Source organism: Procambarus clarkii, chromosome 11 (genome assembly GCF_040958095.1).
Source record: "Procambarus clarkii isolate CNS0578487 chromosome 11, FALCON_Pclarkii_2.0, whole genome shotgun sequence".
Taxonomy (NCBI): Eukaryota; Metazoa; Arthropoda; class Malacostraca; order Decapoda; family Cambaridae; genus Procambarus; species Procambarus clarkii.
In genome coordinates, this window is record NC_091160.1 from 39,339,439 (window position 1) to 39,360,866 (window position 21,428).

General features: G+C 38.5%; 1 protein-coding gene across 2 annotated transcripts in view; it reads left to right on the top strand.

The window, feature by feature from the left end:
- Positions 1-17,552, top strand: part of LOC123758321 (longitudinals lacking protein, isoforms H/M/V) — a 191,001-nt gene extending 173,449 nt beyond the window's left edge. The window contains exon 5 of one of the 2 annotated variants that reach the window (XM_045742567.2): positions 15,166-17,552. In XM_045742567.2, the coding sequence (XP_045598523.1) occupies positions 15,166-15,576 (411 nt within the window). In that variant the 3' untranslated portion in view covers positions 15,577-17,552. Of the gene's footprint in view, positions 1-11,644; positions 12,970-15,165 lie in introns of those variants that run through there. The other variant, XM_045742581.2, reaches the window with a different exon arrangement.
- Positions 17,553-21,428: the final 3,876 nt, after the last annotated feature.

Genomic DNA, 21,428 nt, shown 5'->3' on the forward strand with positions numbered 1-21,428 from the left:
CTTATCCAATACATATTAGCATTGTATAACTTGTCTTGACCTCTGCTCTGGGTGTTAAATACAGTATAGGGTGTGCAGGAGTATAACAGATCTCTTGCTTTGTAATGAACTTAAAAAATGGAGAAATATGTATGCTGTATACATGTCCAATCTCTAAATAGCATGTATGTGATGGCTGTGCTGCAGGCTTAAGCACTAGGTTCTCTCTGCAACTGGAGTGGGTGTCATGATGACTGAGTCTGGTGCATTATTTTAATTTATAGGTTCTGGGTTATGGTTGTTCACCACCAGTTTAATTTTATGTGATTATATGTTGGTTGACATATTCACCTGTTGTTAGATTCTCCTGATTTGTTTTAGTTTGCTGTGATATTTTCAAGAACTATGTAAGGTGCAACAATTTTCTTGTAGTTAAGAACATAAGAATAAAAGCATCTGTGGAAGGCCTATTGGTCCACATAAAGCCAATAGGCCTTCCGCAACTCATACTCTTATATTTGTCTAACCTATGCTTGAAATTTTCCATTGAGTTTGATTCTATGATGTTACTTGGTTTTGTTTATGTCACAAATCTGCAACCCAATTACAAAACCATCTCTTTGATAGTTTAAGGTAATTACTAAGGATTTTTGATTTTTCAAAAATTACTAAGGTAATTACTAACGATTTTCATTTGATTTTTCTAGATTTAGCATCAATGCTTTGTGCTACATTGAACTCACCCAAACTAGTGTTGCTTGACTGAAAAATCAGTCCTGTATCTATGCATTTTCCCTTAACATAATCACTGTAGTTGTAAAGGGTTGCCAGAGCCGAGGTGAAATAATTTGGAAATCTGATATATATTCCGAAGAGTACAAAGTGAGGCATATCTCTTAATATGGAATTGTTGAGAAGAGTTTATTAAATCTTGAATGATTGGCACGAGTTCAAATCATTTGTGACTGAATTTAATGTTACTTAAACATGTCTTTAACTCTCTCTGACATCCTTCGAGCAAAGCCGTTAATAAGGTGTTACATTACACATTTTGATGTTGTACAGCTTAGTCAATTGTTTTAGAATACCATTGTTGAGCTTTGGGCCATTAACTAAAGTACTACCTTAGGTAGGTCATATTTATAAGTGATTTGGTCATGGAACATGGAATGAACTGCCTCTAATATTTTAAGTTTTGTTTGGGATTGGGACCAACTACCTTTAGATAAACTAGTAGGTGATTATTACTTTTGCTTGTCATAGCAAAGTTCAACAAATACATCAAGACTCATTCCAACTATAGTATTTGTATTGCAGAATTTCTTTGAATTGAGTTAGGTCTAACAGTTTGACCTTTACGAGCTTGGAGGGTCAACCTTGATCTACATGTCACTCAATCTGTTTGGCTATTTTTGTCCAATAATATTTAAATCTAACCTGTTTTATGGTGAGGCCCTAGCATAGATATCAACCATGGAGTGCATCGTGAATGAGTTTCAACATGGAGCAATCAACGTAGCAACAACGAGTAGATTTATGTTTTAATAGGAGTGATATGTGTATTATTGCAGTACGTATAGTAATTGGTTAAGATTATTCTTATGAGTGGGACAAAGGGTGTGTCTGTGAGACATGTTTGAATGCATCAGAACACTCATGATCATCCTCCCCACTGGGTCTTGTTGTTGTACTATTTCCACATGGCGCATTTATAACAAAGGATATTCAACTTGTACAAATGTTACATAGTGTAAAAAGAGGTCAGCAACTACATTATGTCTGTCAGATAAATATTCAAATATAGATAAAACATACTTGCCTGTGGAATTCTTATCTTTAAACAAGGAAATAACAGGGTAGTCATATACAATACAATCCAATGCAATGTTTATTCAAAAGAATGTGTGTACAAAGAACATAGTAATGTTCAGATTGTAGTGCCAGGAGTTACACACTCTATGAAACCATTATTACGCAAAGCATTTTGGGCAAAAACATAAATTAAATAGACAAAAATTTAACAAAGGTGTGAGGGGGTAAAACACTTAATACTAAAGAAGAAATAAGCTAACAAAATGAGTATGTTCACAGTAAATAACAAATGTATGCAAAAAAGGTGACATAGGATGACAGGCATAGACTACAGTGGCACCTCGGTTTTCGTATGCCCGTTTTCATATTTTTCGGTTCTCGTACTCAATTTCTTCAAAAAATTTGATTCGGTACTCGTTGTTTGCCTCAGTTTTTGGAGTTTGTTTATACACGTACAGGTCTACCGAGCACATGGTGCTTTAATTTACCAGTGTCTCCTGTCTAGTGATGATTGTGTTTGAATTCTTAGTGAAGAATTTCATTGTTTTTGTGCTTTTTTGGTTTCTGAACATAAAAGTTCTTATTATATATCACGCCATGGGTTCCAAGAAAGTCAATGGTAATGTTCAACCTAAGAAAATAGTCGTGAGGATGATGATAGAGGAAAAACAAGAGATCATTCATAGTGAGACAAGTGATGTTTCTCTACAGACAAGTGTTAAAACATAGAGAAAAACAAATGTCTATAGACAGATTCTTAGTAAGACAAGCAAACAGTGAGCCACAATCAGGTCTTAGTGGTATGCCTTCAAAACGTAAGAGAGAATACCCCAGAAATGTCATCACTGCTGCTATAATGGAAGGGGACTCCCCTTCCAAACACTAACACCTCTCCTCCTCCCCCCTTCCTCACTGTTTTCCATACACCAACAAGAGTCCTCAATAAAGGTAAGGTACCTAAGAATATTATTCTGTATAAAATGTATTTTTTTAGTTAATATATTTGGGGGTGTGGAACGGATTAATTTAATTTACATTGTTTCTTACAGGAAAATTCGTTTCGATTTTTGTATTTTGCGGTTTTTGTACCGTCTCTGGGAATGGATTAAATATGAAAACTGAGGTACCACTGTACGTATTACAATTTAAAATCAGTACTGTACATGTAATTGTAGCAACTGTACTGTAGTTTATTTATATTAATGGCATGATGGAAATGCAGGATGAAGTTTAGAAAAGCAACTGGACTCTTTCTCATAACATTTTGTTTGGAAAATAACTGAACATAAAAATCTGTAGTAGTGACGAGGGTTCAAACTTTTGCAGTGGGTGTTCCCACGCACACGCTTCTAGCGACTAGACCACGACATGGTATAAGATTGCAAACTGGAGTTCTCCTGAACACACAAGGATTTCTTGAGGCTTCTACCAAAGCCAGAACAGGATTTTCACACAGTTCCCCCATGCACTCTGGCTCTGTCATCTAGGACTTGGGGGGGTAGAAATAGCCTAAGCTACTCTATCCCTTTGAGATGTATTTATTGCTTATCTCAATAAACATACTTGAACTTGAACTTGAATCTAGGACTTGTTCTACCTCTTCTACTTCTTCTTTTTCTTTGCAATACGTGCAGTTTACTTGAAGGTTGTTCTACCTCTGATGCTCCTCTTTCAATACACAGAGAGTAATAACACTAACGTGACTGCATCAATGAGAAAATTCATAGGAGCCGTGATAAGGGTTCGAACCTATGTGGTGGATGTTCCCACACACTTCTAGCGACTAGATCACGACATGGTCTACCCATGTCATGGGTGTTAAATACCCACCGCATAGGTTCGAACCCTTATCACTACACCTACGGATTTTCTTATTGATGCAGTCATGTTAATGTGATTACTCTCTGTGTATTGAAAGAGGAGCATCAGAGGTAGAACATTCCTAGATGATAGAGCCAGAGTGCATTGGACAGATTGTGTGAAAATCCTGTTCTGGCTTCAGTAGAAGCCTCAAGAAATCCTTGTGTGTTCAGAAGAACTCCAGGTTGCAATCCTTATACCATGTTGTGGTCTAATTGTTAGAAGTGTGTGCGTGGGAACAACCACCTCATAGGTTCGAACCCTCATCACTGCTCCTACAGATTTTCTCATTGACGCAGTCACGTTAGTGTGTATAAAGTAATATAGTAATTTAAGGTCAATGGGGTCAACATTAAACATGAACCAGGAACATAAAGAACATGAGTAAACACTTTAATAAAGATATGCAAGAAATTAGATGACAAAGTACTAGTGGCTTTACAAGATTATAAATACTATGCTATGTATTCTCACAAACCCAATGTACCTTCTTGTATACAAATAAATAAATAAATAAATAAATAAATAAACAATAAATGCAGAAAGTACATAATACTCTTCTTCTTTGATCTTCTGATCAAAAGATCGTTTGATCTTTTGATATATATATATATATATATATATACACACACACGTATATATACAGAATTATATGAACATGTTTGCTGATGATGCTAAGTTACTAGGGAAGATAAGAAGCTTAATTGAGTGTCACACCCTTCAAGATGACCTGGACAAAATAAGTGTATGGAGCAACACTTGTCAGACAGAATTTAATGTGAATAAATGCCCCATTATGGAATGTGGAATAGGAGAAAATAGGACACCTACAACTTACAAATTATGAGAACAAGCTTTTAAAGAACTCTGATGAAGAAAGACATCTATCGGTGGTTCTGGATAGAAAACAATCACCTGAGGATCATAAAAAGAACAATGTGCAAGTTTTGCTTTTCCAATCATTGCTTTTAAATTACATGGATGGCAAAATATTAAAGAAATTGTTCACAATCTTTCTGAGACCAAAACTGGAATATGCTGCAGTTGTAGGGTGCCCATATCTCAAGAAGCACATCAACAAACTGAAAAAGGTGCAAAAACATTCATCAAAATGGTTTCTGGACCCAAAAACAAAGAGCTATGAAGAGAGGCTAAGGTGTTAACATGTCAAATGATCACTGCATTCAAAATATAACCATTGCATACAACGTGCAGTACTGTAATAACAGAAATTTACAAAATTGATATAGAAGAATTGTTGAAACCTGGAACTTCAAGAATATATTTAAACTAAGGAAACAAAACTGCTGAAAAAACATTAGAATATTCACTTTTGCAAACAGTGGTAGATTGTTGGAACACGTTAAGTGAGAAGGTGGTGGAGGCCAAATCTGTCAGTAGTTTTAAAGCTTTATCTGACAAAGAGTACTGGAAAGATTTGATCCCATAAGGGTAGCTCTCATCCTATAACTACATTTAGGTAATTACTAGTGGCAGTGGGATTAGCCCAAGTTTAAGCTTTGAGACATGTTTGAGATTCAAGTATTGGGGATGAATACTGGAGCTGGTGAAAATAAGGTTGCATCAAAAACAACTTGGTGATAATTGTAACACTATCAGGACAATGACATAAGTGAGATCAGAGATCGTAAGGATACCAACATGAGCTAAACATAAGTGATCTGAGGGCTTAACTCCTGATTTGCACAGCTAATTAAATGTATTATATCTATGTGCAAATGGCTAAAAATAGTTAACATATCAAATGGAAAAACACATGGCAATTGGAGCCATGTAAGTCTATTAAAGGGACCTGGCTCCCTTTAATCCCTGCACTGTGCACCTGTTAAATGTACCAAGTCTGTGGTGCAAAAAAAAAATTGAAGCAATCATTTTTCTTTTCATATTGTTACCAGTATCAGAGAAGAGCTGCAGAGAGTAACCCCCAGGAAAGGGGGAGATAGCAACAAGCTAACCATCCCAAAGCCACACTAGCTTGGCACAGGCCAAGAATTTCCACTAAGTAACGAGCTGCCAATACACTGTTAGACTCACTTGAGCCCAAATATCTGTCTAAGACATATTAAAAAAAACAGTGGACAGAGCCGTAAACTTAGGAACATCATGGTCCGGAAGATAGATTATAGGCTGGCTGAACTTGATGATACTGTGCACAACCTGAGACAAATAGGCAATAAAACAAGGAACCAAGGACACCAAACCACAAACAGAGTGGCACACTGGTAACATTGAATGGCCACAATCAGATATGATAAATTATGAATCCCCAACCAAACCAGGTATCAATCACCAAAGGACCCGATGGAAATTCAGCCATCTCATTCTTATCCATAAAGGTAGGAGAGAGCTGAAAGTGAAGAAAATGATACCCAGAACCAAAACCATTGCTTCCAGAGGAGAGCATGGAACTCCCCAACCTGACAACTGGAGATAAGGACCAACAAAAACAAAGCCTCAAAGAAATAATCCTGGATTGAAGGGTTAAGAGAAAACTTAGGGGAAGAGAAAAACTAAAACCTTGTCCTAAAATTAAGGCAGCTCAGGAGGAACATTAACAGAACAGAAGAGGTGAAAAATGCATGAGACAAGTTGTGAAATGGGGCCAACGATATGCCAATCTTAAATGTCAACACTTCCCATGTCGACCGGGCTACACACAACAATTAATTTATGACCTGAATTTGGTGGCCAGCTTCCTTTACAGCAATGATCTGACCAATGGTTTCTTTGCTTAGTTCCTTGTTGGGTGCCATAACAACAATGTATAACAACCAACACCACTGTTAACTGCGATAACAGACGACGAAGTACCAGAGCAGTACGTGCAACACAACCACTCATTATGCATGCCCAGGACCAAATGTGCCTACCAGCTGTGTGCGCCTGGGAAGCCAGGGAACCCCATGATGTCATGTACCTGGCACTAACTTTTGTCTCATATATTTCACCCACACCACTATCATTCTTTTTATGCCATAAGAATACTGCCTCAAACAGGGTCAGCTGCACTTTTGTTGAGTGCAGTACTGTACTGTACTCTAAGATCGAATCCTGAAAAGATAAAGGAGCCAACCCTGGAACAATCACATCAGTGTTAAGCTGTAATCTAGGTAAATGAAGAAACCTGCCCCACAAGGTGACAGCTTCCTGATAAGCTGAGTCCCTAGAAGAAGGTTCAATAACACTTATTTAACAACCTGTTCATGGTTTGATATGATATTCTTGTTGCACGCCTCAGGGGTAGAATGTACTCCCAACACAACAGGTGGTACGATGGAAGCAGTAAGAATGGCCTTGGGAACACATAAAATCTGAGGCACATCTTTCAAACTTACACCCTGTAAGGGCAGAATCGGAGGGCTACCTACCTTGAGGCTACCTTGAGGTGCTTCCGGGGCTTAGTGTCCCCGCGGCCCGGTCGTCGACCAGGCCTCCTGGTTGCTGGACTGATCAACCAGGCTGTTAGACGCGGCTGCTCGCAGCCTGACGTATGAGTCACAGCCTGGTTGATCAGGTATCCTTTGGAGGTGCTTATCCAGTTCTCTCTTGAACACTGTGAGGTGTTTGCCAGTTATGCCCCTTATGTGTAGTGGAAGCGTGTTGAACAGTCTCGGGCCTCTGATGTTGATAGAGTTCTCTCTCAGAGTACCTGTTGCACCTCTGCTTTTCAACGGGGGTATTCTGCACATCCTGCCATGTCTTCTGGTCTCATGTGGTGTTATTTCTGTGTGCAGGTTTGGGACCAGCCCCTCAATTATTTTCCACGTGTAAATTATTATGTATCTCTCCCTGTACTCAAGGGAGTACAGATTTAGGCTCTTTAGTCGGTCCCAGTAATTTAGATGTTTTACTGAGTGGATTCTAGCAGTAAAGGATCTCTGCACACTCTCTATGTCAGCAATTTATATTGCTGTCTATATCCCTTCAAAAACTGTAAACGGCTTTCCAGTGTCCCAAAGGGTTGACCAAACACAACACAGTGCAGGTACTGCTTACTGAATACAGTAATACAAACATCAAATATGGCACAGGGAAAGTTTGACTGTTAAGGGTGTGAGCAGTACAGGTATAAAGTGCATGCAATCAACCTGTGCAACTCTTAAATAATAGCCCAGATTGCTCTATCCCTAATTCTTGGAGTGGAGTTAAAGACCCATGCACTGCTAAGATTAAGGCATTTTCTAACTGGAAGCTGGCATCTCAGAGACAGCCACTCAGAGACAGAGTCACTTCCAGCGAGCATAAGAAATATTGCCGGAACAACTGTGGACATCTTCAAGAGGAAACTAGATTGTTTCCTCCAAGGAGTGCCGGACCAACCGGGCTGTGGTGGGTATGTGGGCCTGCGGGCCGCTCCAAGCAACAGCCTAGTGGACCAAACTCTCACAAGTCAAGCCTGGCCTCGGGGCCAGGCTTGGGGAGTAGAAGATCTCCCAGAACTCCATCAACCAGGTATCAACCAGGCATCACCCAAATTTGCCCAAAAAAGTAATACTGGCCAGGCAGGGGCAAGACCAACAAACACCCAGAGATGATCACTCTAGGCACACGCAGTTCAAGGTGAACAGTTATTCAGAGTCCATGTAAGAAGTGAGGAATAAGTATATACCATCACGAAGCAAACACCAAAATAATGAACAGATACCCAAAATGGACAAGAACAGAGTCCAGGATGACCAACACTTATTTAACAACCAGGACCCGAAGAGCATTGAGGGAAGGGACAAGAGTATGACAGTGGATGTCATAGACATAGGTGCCAGGCAATATGACTTAAGGTGTCAAGGTTGGTGGATTGAAGAGGAGGGTGTGCAGTTCCATGGTGGTGTGCAGGTGGACAGTCTCTGTTGCTGTCCATTGCATCAGGTAACATAATAGATGTAGGATCCCTTTATTGTTTCAAGCATAGGTTAGACACATATATGAATGAGTTTGGATGGATATAAATAGAAGCTGCCAAGTTCGTATAATTTGTATGACAAATTTTCTTTTAAAAGATGCTTTGATTCCTGACCAAATGATTTTGATTCCTGTTCATGGTTTGATATTATATTCTTGTTGGGAATTTTATAACCACGTTACAAAACTTAATTTACTTGGATACAGTATTTTATTTTTACACTCACATTTGTTATTTATCCAAGGTATACAGCAAAGTTTAATACAGTATACTTTATTACGACATGTGAAACAATGATATACGGGGTAATTAGAATTTCAGCTGTTACTTATACAGTATACTGTAATACATTAGATACCTTGCAAGAAGATGAAGTAATTACCTAAGTGTAGTTAAAGGATGAGAGCCATGCTTGATAAGTGCATTAGATACCTTGCAAGAAGATAATGAAGTTCATTCATCTAAGACGTAATAAACTGCTTTCCTCTTTCAGAAGTCAGTATGCAATTGCAGAATCTATCCTTAAGGTGTGTCCTTCTGGCAGAAACTGTCCCCTAATGTGTTTGCTTCCTGCAGAAGCTATTCCTTATCCCTCACTGATCAGTTCAATTTCCCTTTAAACTGCTCAATTAAATTATAATCTTTCCAGATTGGCTTCTTTTCAGGTCATAATAACTACAATATAATAATTTAATATAATAGCAGAGATAATTTTGACTCATTGCCACTTATATACTTTTAATAAATGTGGTTAGTAACATGCATATAATTACAAGTACAGTACAACTAAGTGTCGCTAACAACCTAATGTGTATTGTGTTGGCTTCCTGCAGAAACTATTCTTTCTTGTGTTTGCTTCCAGCAGGAACTATTTCTTCATGTGTTGTCTTCCTGCAGAAACTATTCCTTCAGGTGTTTGATTCCTTCAGAATAAAATGATTATATTTTAAATTGAATATTTATTTTATTCAGTTTATAATGGTAATCTTAGATAGTAGTTTTTTATTTTTGCTATTACTATTTTCAATCACAGGTGTGCAAAACCAGGAGTACTGTATAGCTCATTTATGATAACAATTACCAGTAATCTTGGGTGATTGTGAAATTTTTCATACTGTACTGTAATTTTCATGGGAATGTTGCAGTATATTTCCTAAGTAACAATAATGGAGACTTGGAATGTATTTCTTTTTTCACAAAGATAAGTATTGCCTGCATTTTAAATATTGTATATACAGTAGTGTAATTTGTAAATTATAGGTACAGTACATCAACTATTATGCTTCCATTGTCTTTTATTATATGTAAATATTGAGTTAATTGAAGTTATTAAAAATGCAAGCATATAATGCACTTTTTATATACCATCTCCTTTTTTATGTATTAGGCCCCACGCAATGGATAATTTGCATCTTGCCCTTGCATCATAATGCAAGGGCAAGAAGGAGATATTTGGGAATTAGATACTTCATGGGGGTCTGAAGTCACTACTGCAGACTGAGTGTACTAGAAAGGTACATCTTCCTCATTTGCCAGGATATTTACAAAGGCAGGATCTTACAACAGAATGCTGAGAATGTAGTTAGTTCACAAACTTCAGCACGCCGATGAAAATATGGTTAGCATTCCAACTACAAGAAGTGTGTGAATGTTGTTAGTACACAAACTATAATGAGCTGGTGAGAATGTAGTTTGCACATACAGTATATAAAAGAAGCCAGAGAAAATATGGTTAGTTCACAAATTATCACACTGGGGAAGCTACCAAAGCATACTGCCACGGTTTAAGAGTTGAACTGCTTCAGAAACTTGACCAATCCTCGTAATTTTGATTCAAACATGTGACCACAAGATTTTCAGCTTATATGATAACCAATCTACTACCAATCTGATATGACAACCATGCCACCACCAGTCCAATATAATAACACTCCACCACTTGGGCTGGACAGCAGAGCAATGGTTTTGCTTCATGCAAATCGGTGTTCAATCCCCGACTGTCGAAGTGGTTTGGCACCATTCCTTCCCCGTCCCATCCCTAATCCTTATCCTGATTCCTTCCAACTGCTATATAATCATAATGGATCAGTGCTTTCTCCTGATAATTTTCCTACCTTCCACCACCAGTCCAATATAATAACCATGCTACCCCTGTCCAATATGATAACATTGCACCACCAGTCCAATATGATAATATTACATCATCATAATTGCCACCATCACCATGCACCAGTAGTTCTCTTCATCAGATAAAATCTTTTTAAGAACTTGAGGAATAACAGAATATCAGAAGAACATGAGACTAAAAGCAACTTATTACTTTTAGTTCATACTTGTGAACAAATTAAGCTTGAAAGTTTGAGTCTTGATAGTACTGGCATTCAATTTTTTTTTTTTAATAAATACTAAACATCTGACAAATTTAATGGGCTAACTTAGTTTAATAATAATTTATTGCAGTGAATGTCTTTGACCAAATGATTCACGTGTCTTAGTAACACATTCAAGAGTCACAAATTCCAACCACCGAAGCAGTGTTACTCTAATTTAAAAGTAATTTGTTAACAATACTTGATAATGTATAATCATGTAATTTTGTCCAGATTATCTTCAGATAATGATAATTTTCTTGATATAATAGTCATAATGGCTTAGTGCTTTCTCTTGATAATTACTGTACCTTTATATAATTTGATATAATTCTTTAACATGGTTAAACAGTTATTAGTTAACATGGTCTGATAACTAAATGAGACGTGATGCACAAACATGATTTGATAACATAACCTTCCGAGCATGACTTATTAACTAAACATGACCTAATGACCACGCATGACTTATTAACTTGATTTAATCCAACTTATCATATGGTCTAACACGATCTAATGACAAATCCTTGCATTAATAATACATTTCTACCTGATTAGCTAATATAAATCTGATGACAGAATTTGATATAACATTTCAGCTCAAGGCAATGAACTGATTATTTCATTGCATATCTTGAACACATAACATAAGTTGTTGTTTGTGTTATTTGCTGTCGACTGACTTCTGTCTCTCCTTTGGCAGATGTACGCAGCTCCTACCAGCATGGGCGCAGTAGGCAGTAAGGGCAGCACCCACACAGGCCGTGTGGACTTGGGCATGGGCATGAACTCGAGTATGGGCTTTGACAGGGGGATGGAACGAGGGTACCATGAGTGTGGATTTTGTGGGCGAGGTTTTGAGCGTAAATGGCTGCTGACTCGGCATCTTAGGACTCACACTGGCGAGAAACCATATCAGTGTGCTTTTTGCCCCTTTAGAAGTGCCCAAAGATATAATATTGTGACACATACATACAAGAGACACCCAGAATCAGTTTCACAGCAAGGAAATGAGACACTGTGATATAAACATTTCTTTTGTGTTGTATCTGAATATTTATTGCATGATCAGATGCTTAAGAACAACTTTGATGTTGCCTAATTAATTGTAGCCATGTACAGTACTCGTTTTCAAAAGTATGTTCTTCCAGAAAAGAGAACATATACTCTGCGTAGACAATTTACAGTATATGAGATCTAAAAAATAAACTGTGTGCAACACTGAAACTTCTCCTAAGATCTAGGAAAACTTGCTTGTAAATGAATACATCCACTGTTCACTCCTACTAAAGACAAAAACAAATATATTGCGTATATTCCTTATACAACTTCTGTATCATACAAAGTGGACAAGGTCTCAAAAGCATTCTTAAACATCTCATAAAATACAAGAGTTCATAGATACCAGTCTTTGCAGCTTGACAGAAAACAAGCTCTTGCACTTGCACTGTTCTTTACAAGCTATTGCAGAAAAGTGTGAAACACAAAAAGGCTCTATCATTGAGGAGTGTGTTTATGTTGTCCTGGCCTTTTCACAGATTTGCCACAGCATTATCATCACTCATTTTTTCTCATTTTTTTTCCACTCGTTTCTCATACTACTGTATATTCTTTATCTCGTTGCGTTCCCTTGTGTGTTCTTTTTCCAACTTTGTTGATTTTCTTCTTGTTCCTCTCTCAGCCTCCACCTTCTTTGTCTCTCTTCTGTAAAATATTGTCCCTCTTTCATTCACTTTTCTCTTTCTCTCTTCCATCATTCATCTTCAACTATTCCCTCCTTATCCTTTCTTTTTCATTATCTTTCCTCCCTAATTCCTTTCCCTGTCAGGTAAGAACTTCTGCACAAATACACATGTCATTAGGCACTTGTGTTATGCCTACATATGTCGGTACATCTGTACTACTAAATATGTACAGGCATTATATACAATATATCTTTTCCTGGATTTATAACTGATTATTGGTTTTTTAGTTTCTGCAAATATAGAACAAATTATGTTTTTTTTAATGAATGATGAGCATATTACAGTCTGCAAATAAAATATATCAATACATTTATTTTGCTTCCTTAAACTTGAACTCAACTCTGATACTCTCTGCCAAGATAGAAAATATTAAACAAAATTAACAGTAAAATGACAAAGGTAATACCTGTATGGGAATTTATGGAGATCTGTGGGTGTAATATTTTATTGATGCATAAGAACTGTGTTTTTTCTGCTGGATAAAATTATCTGTGAATAGGAATCCTTCAGTATATACTTCCTTATGTGTTATTCCTCTATAGTCTACACTGCTCTACAGGGTTGATCATTTTTAATGATCTGTAATTGCATAATGCTTTATAATCATACTGTACTGGCTTAGTGCTGTTCTATAGACAATTTATGCTATGTTGGGGTTTAGGCCTTGGCTCAGGTGCTGTAATCAGTTAAAAAAAAGACATGTGATGTATAGTAGTTATATATAAGGTACAAGAATTATATGTTACAGAGGCCATAGTAATACAAGTTAGTAACAGACCATTACAAATTATTGCTTGGAAAACAATATTTTTGCTCCTACTGAGAGGTGTATAATTAAGCTGAGCTACTATTTCCTAATTGTCATAATGGTGACAGAAATGCACTTCACATAACCAGGTGGTTTGTGAGCATGTGAGCACCACTGTCTGAACAGGAGGGCTATATTGTATGTGACCAAAAATACACTATGTTAAGTACGCAAGGAAGACAAATACTGGTATCCTGTGTTGATACCTTGCGGTTGCCACAGAACAGTGTAATGAATACTGGACTGTTAGCACTAATTGGTTAGTTCTAACAGTTTGAAAGGTTCTTGGGGATGGGAATGACAATTCAGTAATATTAAAAAAATATTTAGTCAGTGTAATTAATAAATACAGTACTGTACTCTACATGAAACTAAAATTTTATCGAAAGGGCAAGTATGCAGGAATGAATATTAATAAGTTTGGATAGAAGTGCACAAAACCCAGCAATATATGAAGTGATCAAAGACCTCAACACCTGTCTCTACAGGTAAATATTATCACTACCACTCAAAATCTCAACACAGTTTGGACCAAAAGTACCTGAAATCCTTTAAATAAGCACCTTCAGAACTTCATAAATCAATTTTATAACCTATAGAGACTAAAAACTATTAACTCTCCTCAAGTGCTCAATGTTTTTTGATGGCTCTAATTCTGGCAAGTTATAAAAAGATCTGGTTGTGATTTTCCTTTATTTGGTGAGTACTTGGTGTGTTTATGGATGGTAATGTGGCTCACAGATGTGTGTCACCGTCTTACAAGCACCTGCACTCCTTTATTTATTTACATTATTTGATCATGTGTATTAGTGCAACAGATATTTTAGTAGAATTGGGTGTGTATATTCAAATGTCTTTCCTTGTAAGTAAATCAGCAATATTGGTTCTTTTTCTACCATGAAAGGGCATATGACCTTCCTCAGAATTACACTATTACTGTATACTATTTCATGTGGGCCTGCAGGCTGCTCCAAGCAACAGCCTGTTGGACCAAGCTCTCACAAGTCAAGCTTGTGGAGTTGCTTGGTGGGGGACTACTTGATTGAGTCGGTTTGATGGGGAGTAGAAGAACTCCCTGAACCCTATCCAAGTACAATCCAGGTACATTCAGCTGCAGAGGTACTTTCCCCAATATAATACAAAATTGCTTTCCTCTTCCCTAGGCCTACAAGACATACAATTTATGACCAGAAAATACAATTTATACAATTCACAATTCAGAAAACCTGTGCTTTGACATTAATTAGGAAGCATGTTATACATCACCCTCCCATAACTATGGTACCCAAATTATTTATAAAGACAATGTACAAATTTTATGGCAAATTTTTTATATCAATTTCTCATGAGCAAACGATGTAAACTATCTCAGAACAGAATGCACCATATTCATTGGTATGACTGTTAACTCTCCATAAACCTGATTTATTTAATACTAAGCTAAGCTTATGTACTGTACTCTAGTATTGACATGTAGATTAATACAGTATATAGGTACTGTACTGTACGATAACTTGTATTGGCTGTGTTTTTTTTATATACAGCAATTACTTGCTATTCCAGCATAAAATCTATCATTTGCATCAATAAACTTTGCATGTTGCTTTTATGTGGCCCAGAACCAGTCCTTGGCACTAACCTGTAACCTGTTCTTGTCGTCTCCCCTCACAGTACCTGGCATATGGAACCGTCCGGGGGCGCTGCCGCTATGTCTGCACCTACTGCGGCAAGACCTTCGATCGCTCCTCAAACTACAATCGCCACATCAGGATCCACACTGGAGAGAAGCCTTATGTCTGCCTCACTTGCCACTATCGCACCGCTGACAGCAGCAACCTCAAGGCCCATGTCCGCAAGTGGCACTCCATGGCCACGTCTTCCTCTCTTTCAGCCCATATATCTCTCCATTCACAATCCCCACCTTGTATAAATCCCCCTTCCTCTCTATCCACACACCTCTCCTCATCCAAGTCCTTCCCTCTCCGTCCACAAACCCCCTCCTCCAAATCCACACCTCCCTCCCCATCAACACCTTCCTCCCCATCCACATCCCCTTCCTTACCCATCAACACAACTCCATAGGTACCCATCTTTGACACAATCCATGCCCCTCCCACCCAGCCGCGTTCTGATCCTTCTCAACGGAAACATAACATATGCCATTTTCAAAATTGCCTTGTGTTTCCATGCTTTCAAAACCCTTAAATAGTTTAGACGGGACTGCCATTATTACCCAGTGTACGGGTGACAGAATGTGTTTTCCTTCTTGAAGTTTTACAAATATTTAATAATTTTAAATAGTCATGAAAAACTTTAAATATCATATCAATACGCTAATTATTATTATCATTATGAAGCCTCAACAGTAGCCCTTATACAGTTGTGTTTGAGCCCCATTTTTAACATTCTAATTACTCTGTATCAAATGTGTAAATAAGAGTACATTGGGGTATTTAAAGTACTACAGTATAAAGATAATGTTACCTCTAGATAAACATTAGTTATTAACTAAATTTATTCATTTGCAGCACTTATACGTTTACTGCTAAATTGTGATGTGTTTGGGATCCCATGAACCCTGGCTGTTGAGGAGTAATAATTATTTCTATTATTTCCCGTCATGGTTACACCTGTATACTTAGGTACGAGTGAGTGAGTTTCTTCATCTGTATCCAATTGTCAGTAATTTGAACTCGGGCAGGAAAAATACGAGATCATCATTCTTGCCACAATATCCAGTACTTGTATGTTCTCAGTAATAAGGGGGTCTCGGAAGTACAGTACCTATCTGGTACTCAAATAAAATTTTAGACCTATGGTATCGATTGGTAGGTATACCTACCAATCGACTTAATCCATGTAGTGGTGAATGTGTCGGTCTTTTTTTTTTTTAGGCTTGACTTCAAATTCCCGACACTCCAAGTGAATGATTATATATATACAGTATATATATATAGATACTGTATATACACAAACGAAAACTCACACCCCAGAAGTGACTCGAACCCAAACTGCCAGGAGCACTATGCAACTGGTGTACAGGACACCTTAACCACTCGACGATCATGACCGAACAAAAGATGATGGTAGCCGAGGCTATTTCCCCATCATCCCGCCGGCACTCTGAGGGTGATCCTGGGTATAATATTTTATCAAATCACCTCATTCTTTGGGGCACATGTGAGGAACACAAATGTGAACAAGCCTGAATGGTCCCCAGGCATATATGCAACCGAAAACTCACACCCCAGAAGTGACTTGAACCCAAACTGCCAGGAGCACTATGCAACTGGTGTACAGGACACCTCAACCAGTTTTTGGTTGCATATATGCCTGGGGCCCATTCAGGCTTGTTTGCATTTGTGTTCCTCATGTGTGCCCCAAAGAATGAAATGATTTGATAAAATACTATGCCCAGGATTACCATCAGAGTGCCGGCGGGATGATGGGAAAATAGCCTCGGCTACCATATCAAAGGGAGCCGGTAGTCCCTTTGTAGCCCTTTGCGTCGGTAGGGAGCCGGTCAGCCGAGCGGACAGCACGCTGGACTTGTGATCCTGTGGTCCTGAGTTCGATCCCAGGCGCCGGCGAGAAACAATGGGCAGAGTTCCTTTCACCCTATGCCCCTGTTACCTAGCAGTAAAATAGGTACCTGGGCGTTAGTCAGCTGTCACGGGCTGCTTCCTGGGGGTGAAGGCCTGGTTGAGGACCGGGCCGCGGGGACACTAAAAAGCCCTGAAATCATCTCAAGATAACCTAACCATCATCTTTTGTCCGGTCGTGATGGTCGAGTGGTTAAGGTGTCCTGTACACCAGTTGCATAGTGCTCCTGGCAGTATGAGTTTGAGTCACTTCTGGGTGTGAGTTGTCGGTTAAATATATGCTTGGGGACTATATATATATATATATATATATATATATATATATATATATATATACTGTATATATAATTAGTGTAGCCAACACAGGCAACAACCTAATATATACATGTACTGTATATGTATTTACTGTGCTATAATTTTGTAAAAAAAAAATCTGGAAATAAACTTTATGAATTTTGTTTGTTTGTCTAAATTCTTTGACAGGGTTAAATAGTGAAATATTTTATCACTTCATTTATATTTTAAATATAATAAAATTAAAAAAATTCTAAAAATATACAGTACACAAATTCACACCTTATACAAGTATGAATACACTCCAAACTGCTTAGCAACGCTCCAAACTGGTTAGCAAATCTCCAAACTGCTTAGCAACTCTCCAAACTGCTTTGCAACTCTCCAAACTGTTTAGCAACTCTTCAAACTGCTTAGCACCTCTCCAAACTGCTTTGCAACTACAAATCGCTTATTAAATCTCCAAACTGCTTAGCAACTCTCCAAACTGCTTTGCAACTCTCCAAACTGCTTTGCAACTCTCCAAACTGCTTAACAACTTTCCAAACTGTTTAGCAACTCTTCAAACTGCTTAGCACCTCTCCAAACTGCTTTGCAACTACAAATCGCTTATCAAATCTCCAAACTGCTTAGCAACTCTTCAAACTGTTTTGCAACTCTCCAAACTGTTTTCCAACTCTCCAAACTGCTTTCCAACTCTCCAAACTGCTTTCCAACTCTCCAATCTGTTTAGCAACTCTCCAAACTGCTTAGCACTCTCCAAACTGATAAACATTTTTCCTAACTGCTTAGTAACTCTCCAAAACTGCTTAGCATCTCTTCAAACGGCTTAGCAAGTCTCTAAAAGACTTATAGTTGCCAACCAGGAGCCACACCTGCGTTCACACCTTAATTCATTATAATTGTGCCAGTCATGGAAAGAACACTGAGGTGTTCAGAGCTGAATCTGGTGGATGTTGAGGTGTACACTGATGGATGTTGAGGTGTACATTGATGGAACCTGGTGGATGTTGAGGTGTACATTGATGGAACCTGGTGGATGTTGAGGTGTACATTGATGGAACCTGGTGGATGTTGAGGTGTACATTGATGGAACCTGGTGGATGTTGAGGTGTACATTGATGGAACCTGGTGGATGTTGAGGTGTACATTGATGGAACCTGGTGGATGTTGAGGTGGACATTGATGGAACCTGGTGGATGTTGAGGTGGACATTGATGGAACCTGGTGGATGTTGAGGTGGACATTGATGGAACCTGGTGGATGTTGAGGTGTACATTGATGGAACCTGGTGGATGTTGAGGTGTACATTGATGGAACCTGGTGGATGTTGAGGAGGACATTGATGGAACCTGGTGGATGTTGAGGTGTACACTGCTGGAACCTGGTGGATGTTGAGGTGTACATTGATGGAACCTGGTGGATGTTGATGTGTACATTGATGGGAGAGCCAGAAACAAGCAAACTGGGACTTTCTCGCACATAAACATGTGCACATTCTAAAAAAAATTTATCACATTTATTTTTTTATATATTTTGTCATTGTGTTCTTGTATTCATTTTTTTTATTTGGTTAACAAGCGGAAGACATGTTAACACCTGTGCTCATATTGCACAGTTTATTATATACTTGTATAGTTTAGGTAACGATGTATTAGTGATTAGAAGAATTCATAGCCTATTATTTTAGCAATGCTCGTGTGAATTAATTATCACTATCTCCTGTATATATATATTGTTGCAAATAAAGACTGATTGTGTATCTGTATTTATTATATTTGTATCTGCAGAATCGCGCTATTAGCTCTTGAATCTAATCTAAATAAGCCTGGGTCTACTAAATATATTTCCCTTACACACACACACACATACATTCCCAGGAAGCAGCCCGTAGTAGCTCTCTAACTCCCACGTTGCGATTTACTGCTAGGTGAACAGGACACCAGGCGAAAGAAACTGCCCATTTGTTTCTGCCTCCACCGGGGATCCAATCCGGGCCTTTAGGACTATGACCCCAGAGCGCTGTCCACTCAGCCGCGAGGCCCCACCTACCGGATGTAGGATGTGGATCCTACAATCTTTGCGGATGTGTTTATCAATTAGTGCGAAAGTATCCCCGCTCATGTTAACAGGACATTAAAATGGGTGGAGCGATTTCCATTAAGGGTAATTAGCTTTGCGGATGTTTGGGTGGTTGTTTTGAAGGTCGCCAGGCGGTGCTGGTGAACACTTAAGCCACGAGGACACATGAACAGCAGTCTTGGCAGGAGCAGGAGGCCACTACTCGAGCAGGAGCGAGTTAGGAGGCGAATACACTTAGAAGATGAACAAATCCACAAGGGCTGTGACGAGGATGTTTCCGACGCCTGTCATCAAGTTCAAACATTTAAGACTGTTGCATCAAGTTCAAACATTTAAGACTGTTAACAGAGCAACGAATCACCTTGACAGGAGGTCGACCCGCCAGAGTGACCTGTAGCTGGGGGGTCGGGTGATGGGTGATGTCCAGGAAGGCGACCCTTAGGTAGTATGCCGTTCCTGGACGTTCCTGGACGTTCCTGGACGTTCCTGGACGTTCCTGGACGTAATATACCGTCTCACCGACGTAGAGGTTAAGTCTATTTGATTTTTACATCTGGTAACCAGTTAGTCTAAATCTTGTATATAGTATTGGATGGGACACCTCCCCCACTCTCTCTCTCTCTCTCTCTCTCTCTCTCTCTCTCTCTCTCTCTCTCTCTCTCTCTCTCTCTCTCTCTCTCTCTCTCTCTCTCTCTCTCTCTCTCTCTCTCTCTCTCTCTCTTTCTCTCTCTCTTTCTCTCTCTCTCAACCACATCATTATTTTATTTTAATGTTGTTACTTTGATGCTGTGTCGTAACATGATGTTAAAAAATAACATTGGATGCGTTTCACATGTGATGAACAACTGAAAACTGTAATAAAATCTCTCTGGCAAACAAAATCCCATTACAGACCTTATAGGAGTCGCAGTAGGAGCCGATATTTCTTAAAGGAGGCATCGAGGCTGACCTCGACTTGCCTATGACAGTCCCCTACCACCCATCTGTCAATCTCAAAAGTCGGGTGACGCTAGTCCCAATCATCTACCCTCCGACCTGATGGAACCTTTTCCCATATGTATTCTAATTTATACATGTAGATATATGATACCGAAGATTTTTCTCAAATATAAATGAATTTTATTCTATAATGGTGGTTTATGCATAAGCCTGAAAATAAAGATTAGTAATAAAATTTTGATTATGTTGATTTAAAAGACGTGCAGACTGGAAGTGAAGGAAGTATGTCTCGAGTCCTAACTACGACCAGTGTCAAGTGTACAAATTGATGGATTTAAACTTATTTCAATTTCAATTTTAATTGATGGACTAGTATCTACCAAGAAGTCCATATTTTGATAATATTCATTTTGAACCGGCGTGCCCTGTATTAAGTTGATGGTTATAGTTTGTACATTTGTCTGTTCGAAGCCGACTGTAAACGTTTGAAACGCACCCATCGTGTATTTTAGCCAACCTGCCCTCAGGCTGTGTCCATTCCATCCAGCGGCCGACCCCAAAGACGCCTTCATCAATTTTAACATGTTGTTCATTCAAAATAGGAATTTTCTCAAACATAAATTAATATTATATGTTAGCATATTGTACACGTCATAAAATGTCATACATTCGTAGCCCTCGTATCGGGGGCGGAGCTAATGTCGTACTGGCTGAACGCTCGCTTGACCATTGTTGTTTTGATCGTCAGGTCAGCCGGGTCGAGCTTGTTAAGGTTGGTAAAATGTAATTTTTAGCTGAATCTCTGCGTAAGTAACTACTTTCATTGCTTATTGTTAATACCAATAATTGTTATTGTTGCTGTTAAACTTATTGCTTATTGTTAAAATACTTATTATATACGGTGCTAAAACTGTATGGCTTGTCTTATTGCAGGTTACTACACTGTAATTATATGATCAATAATGGCAATGCCTTTGTTTACCACAGTACATATTTAAGCATTGATTAGATTAGGTG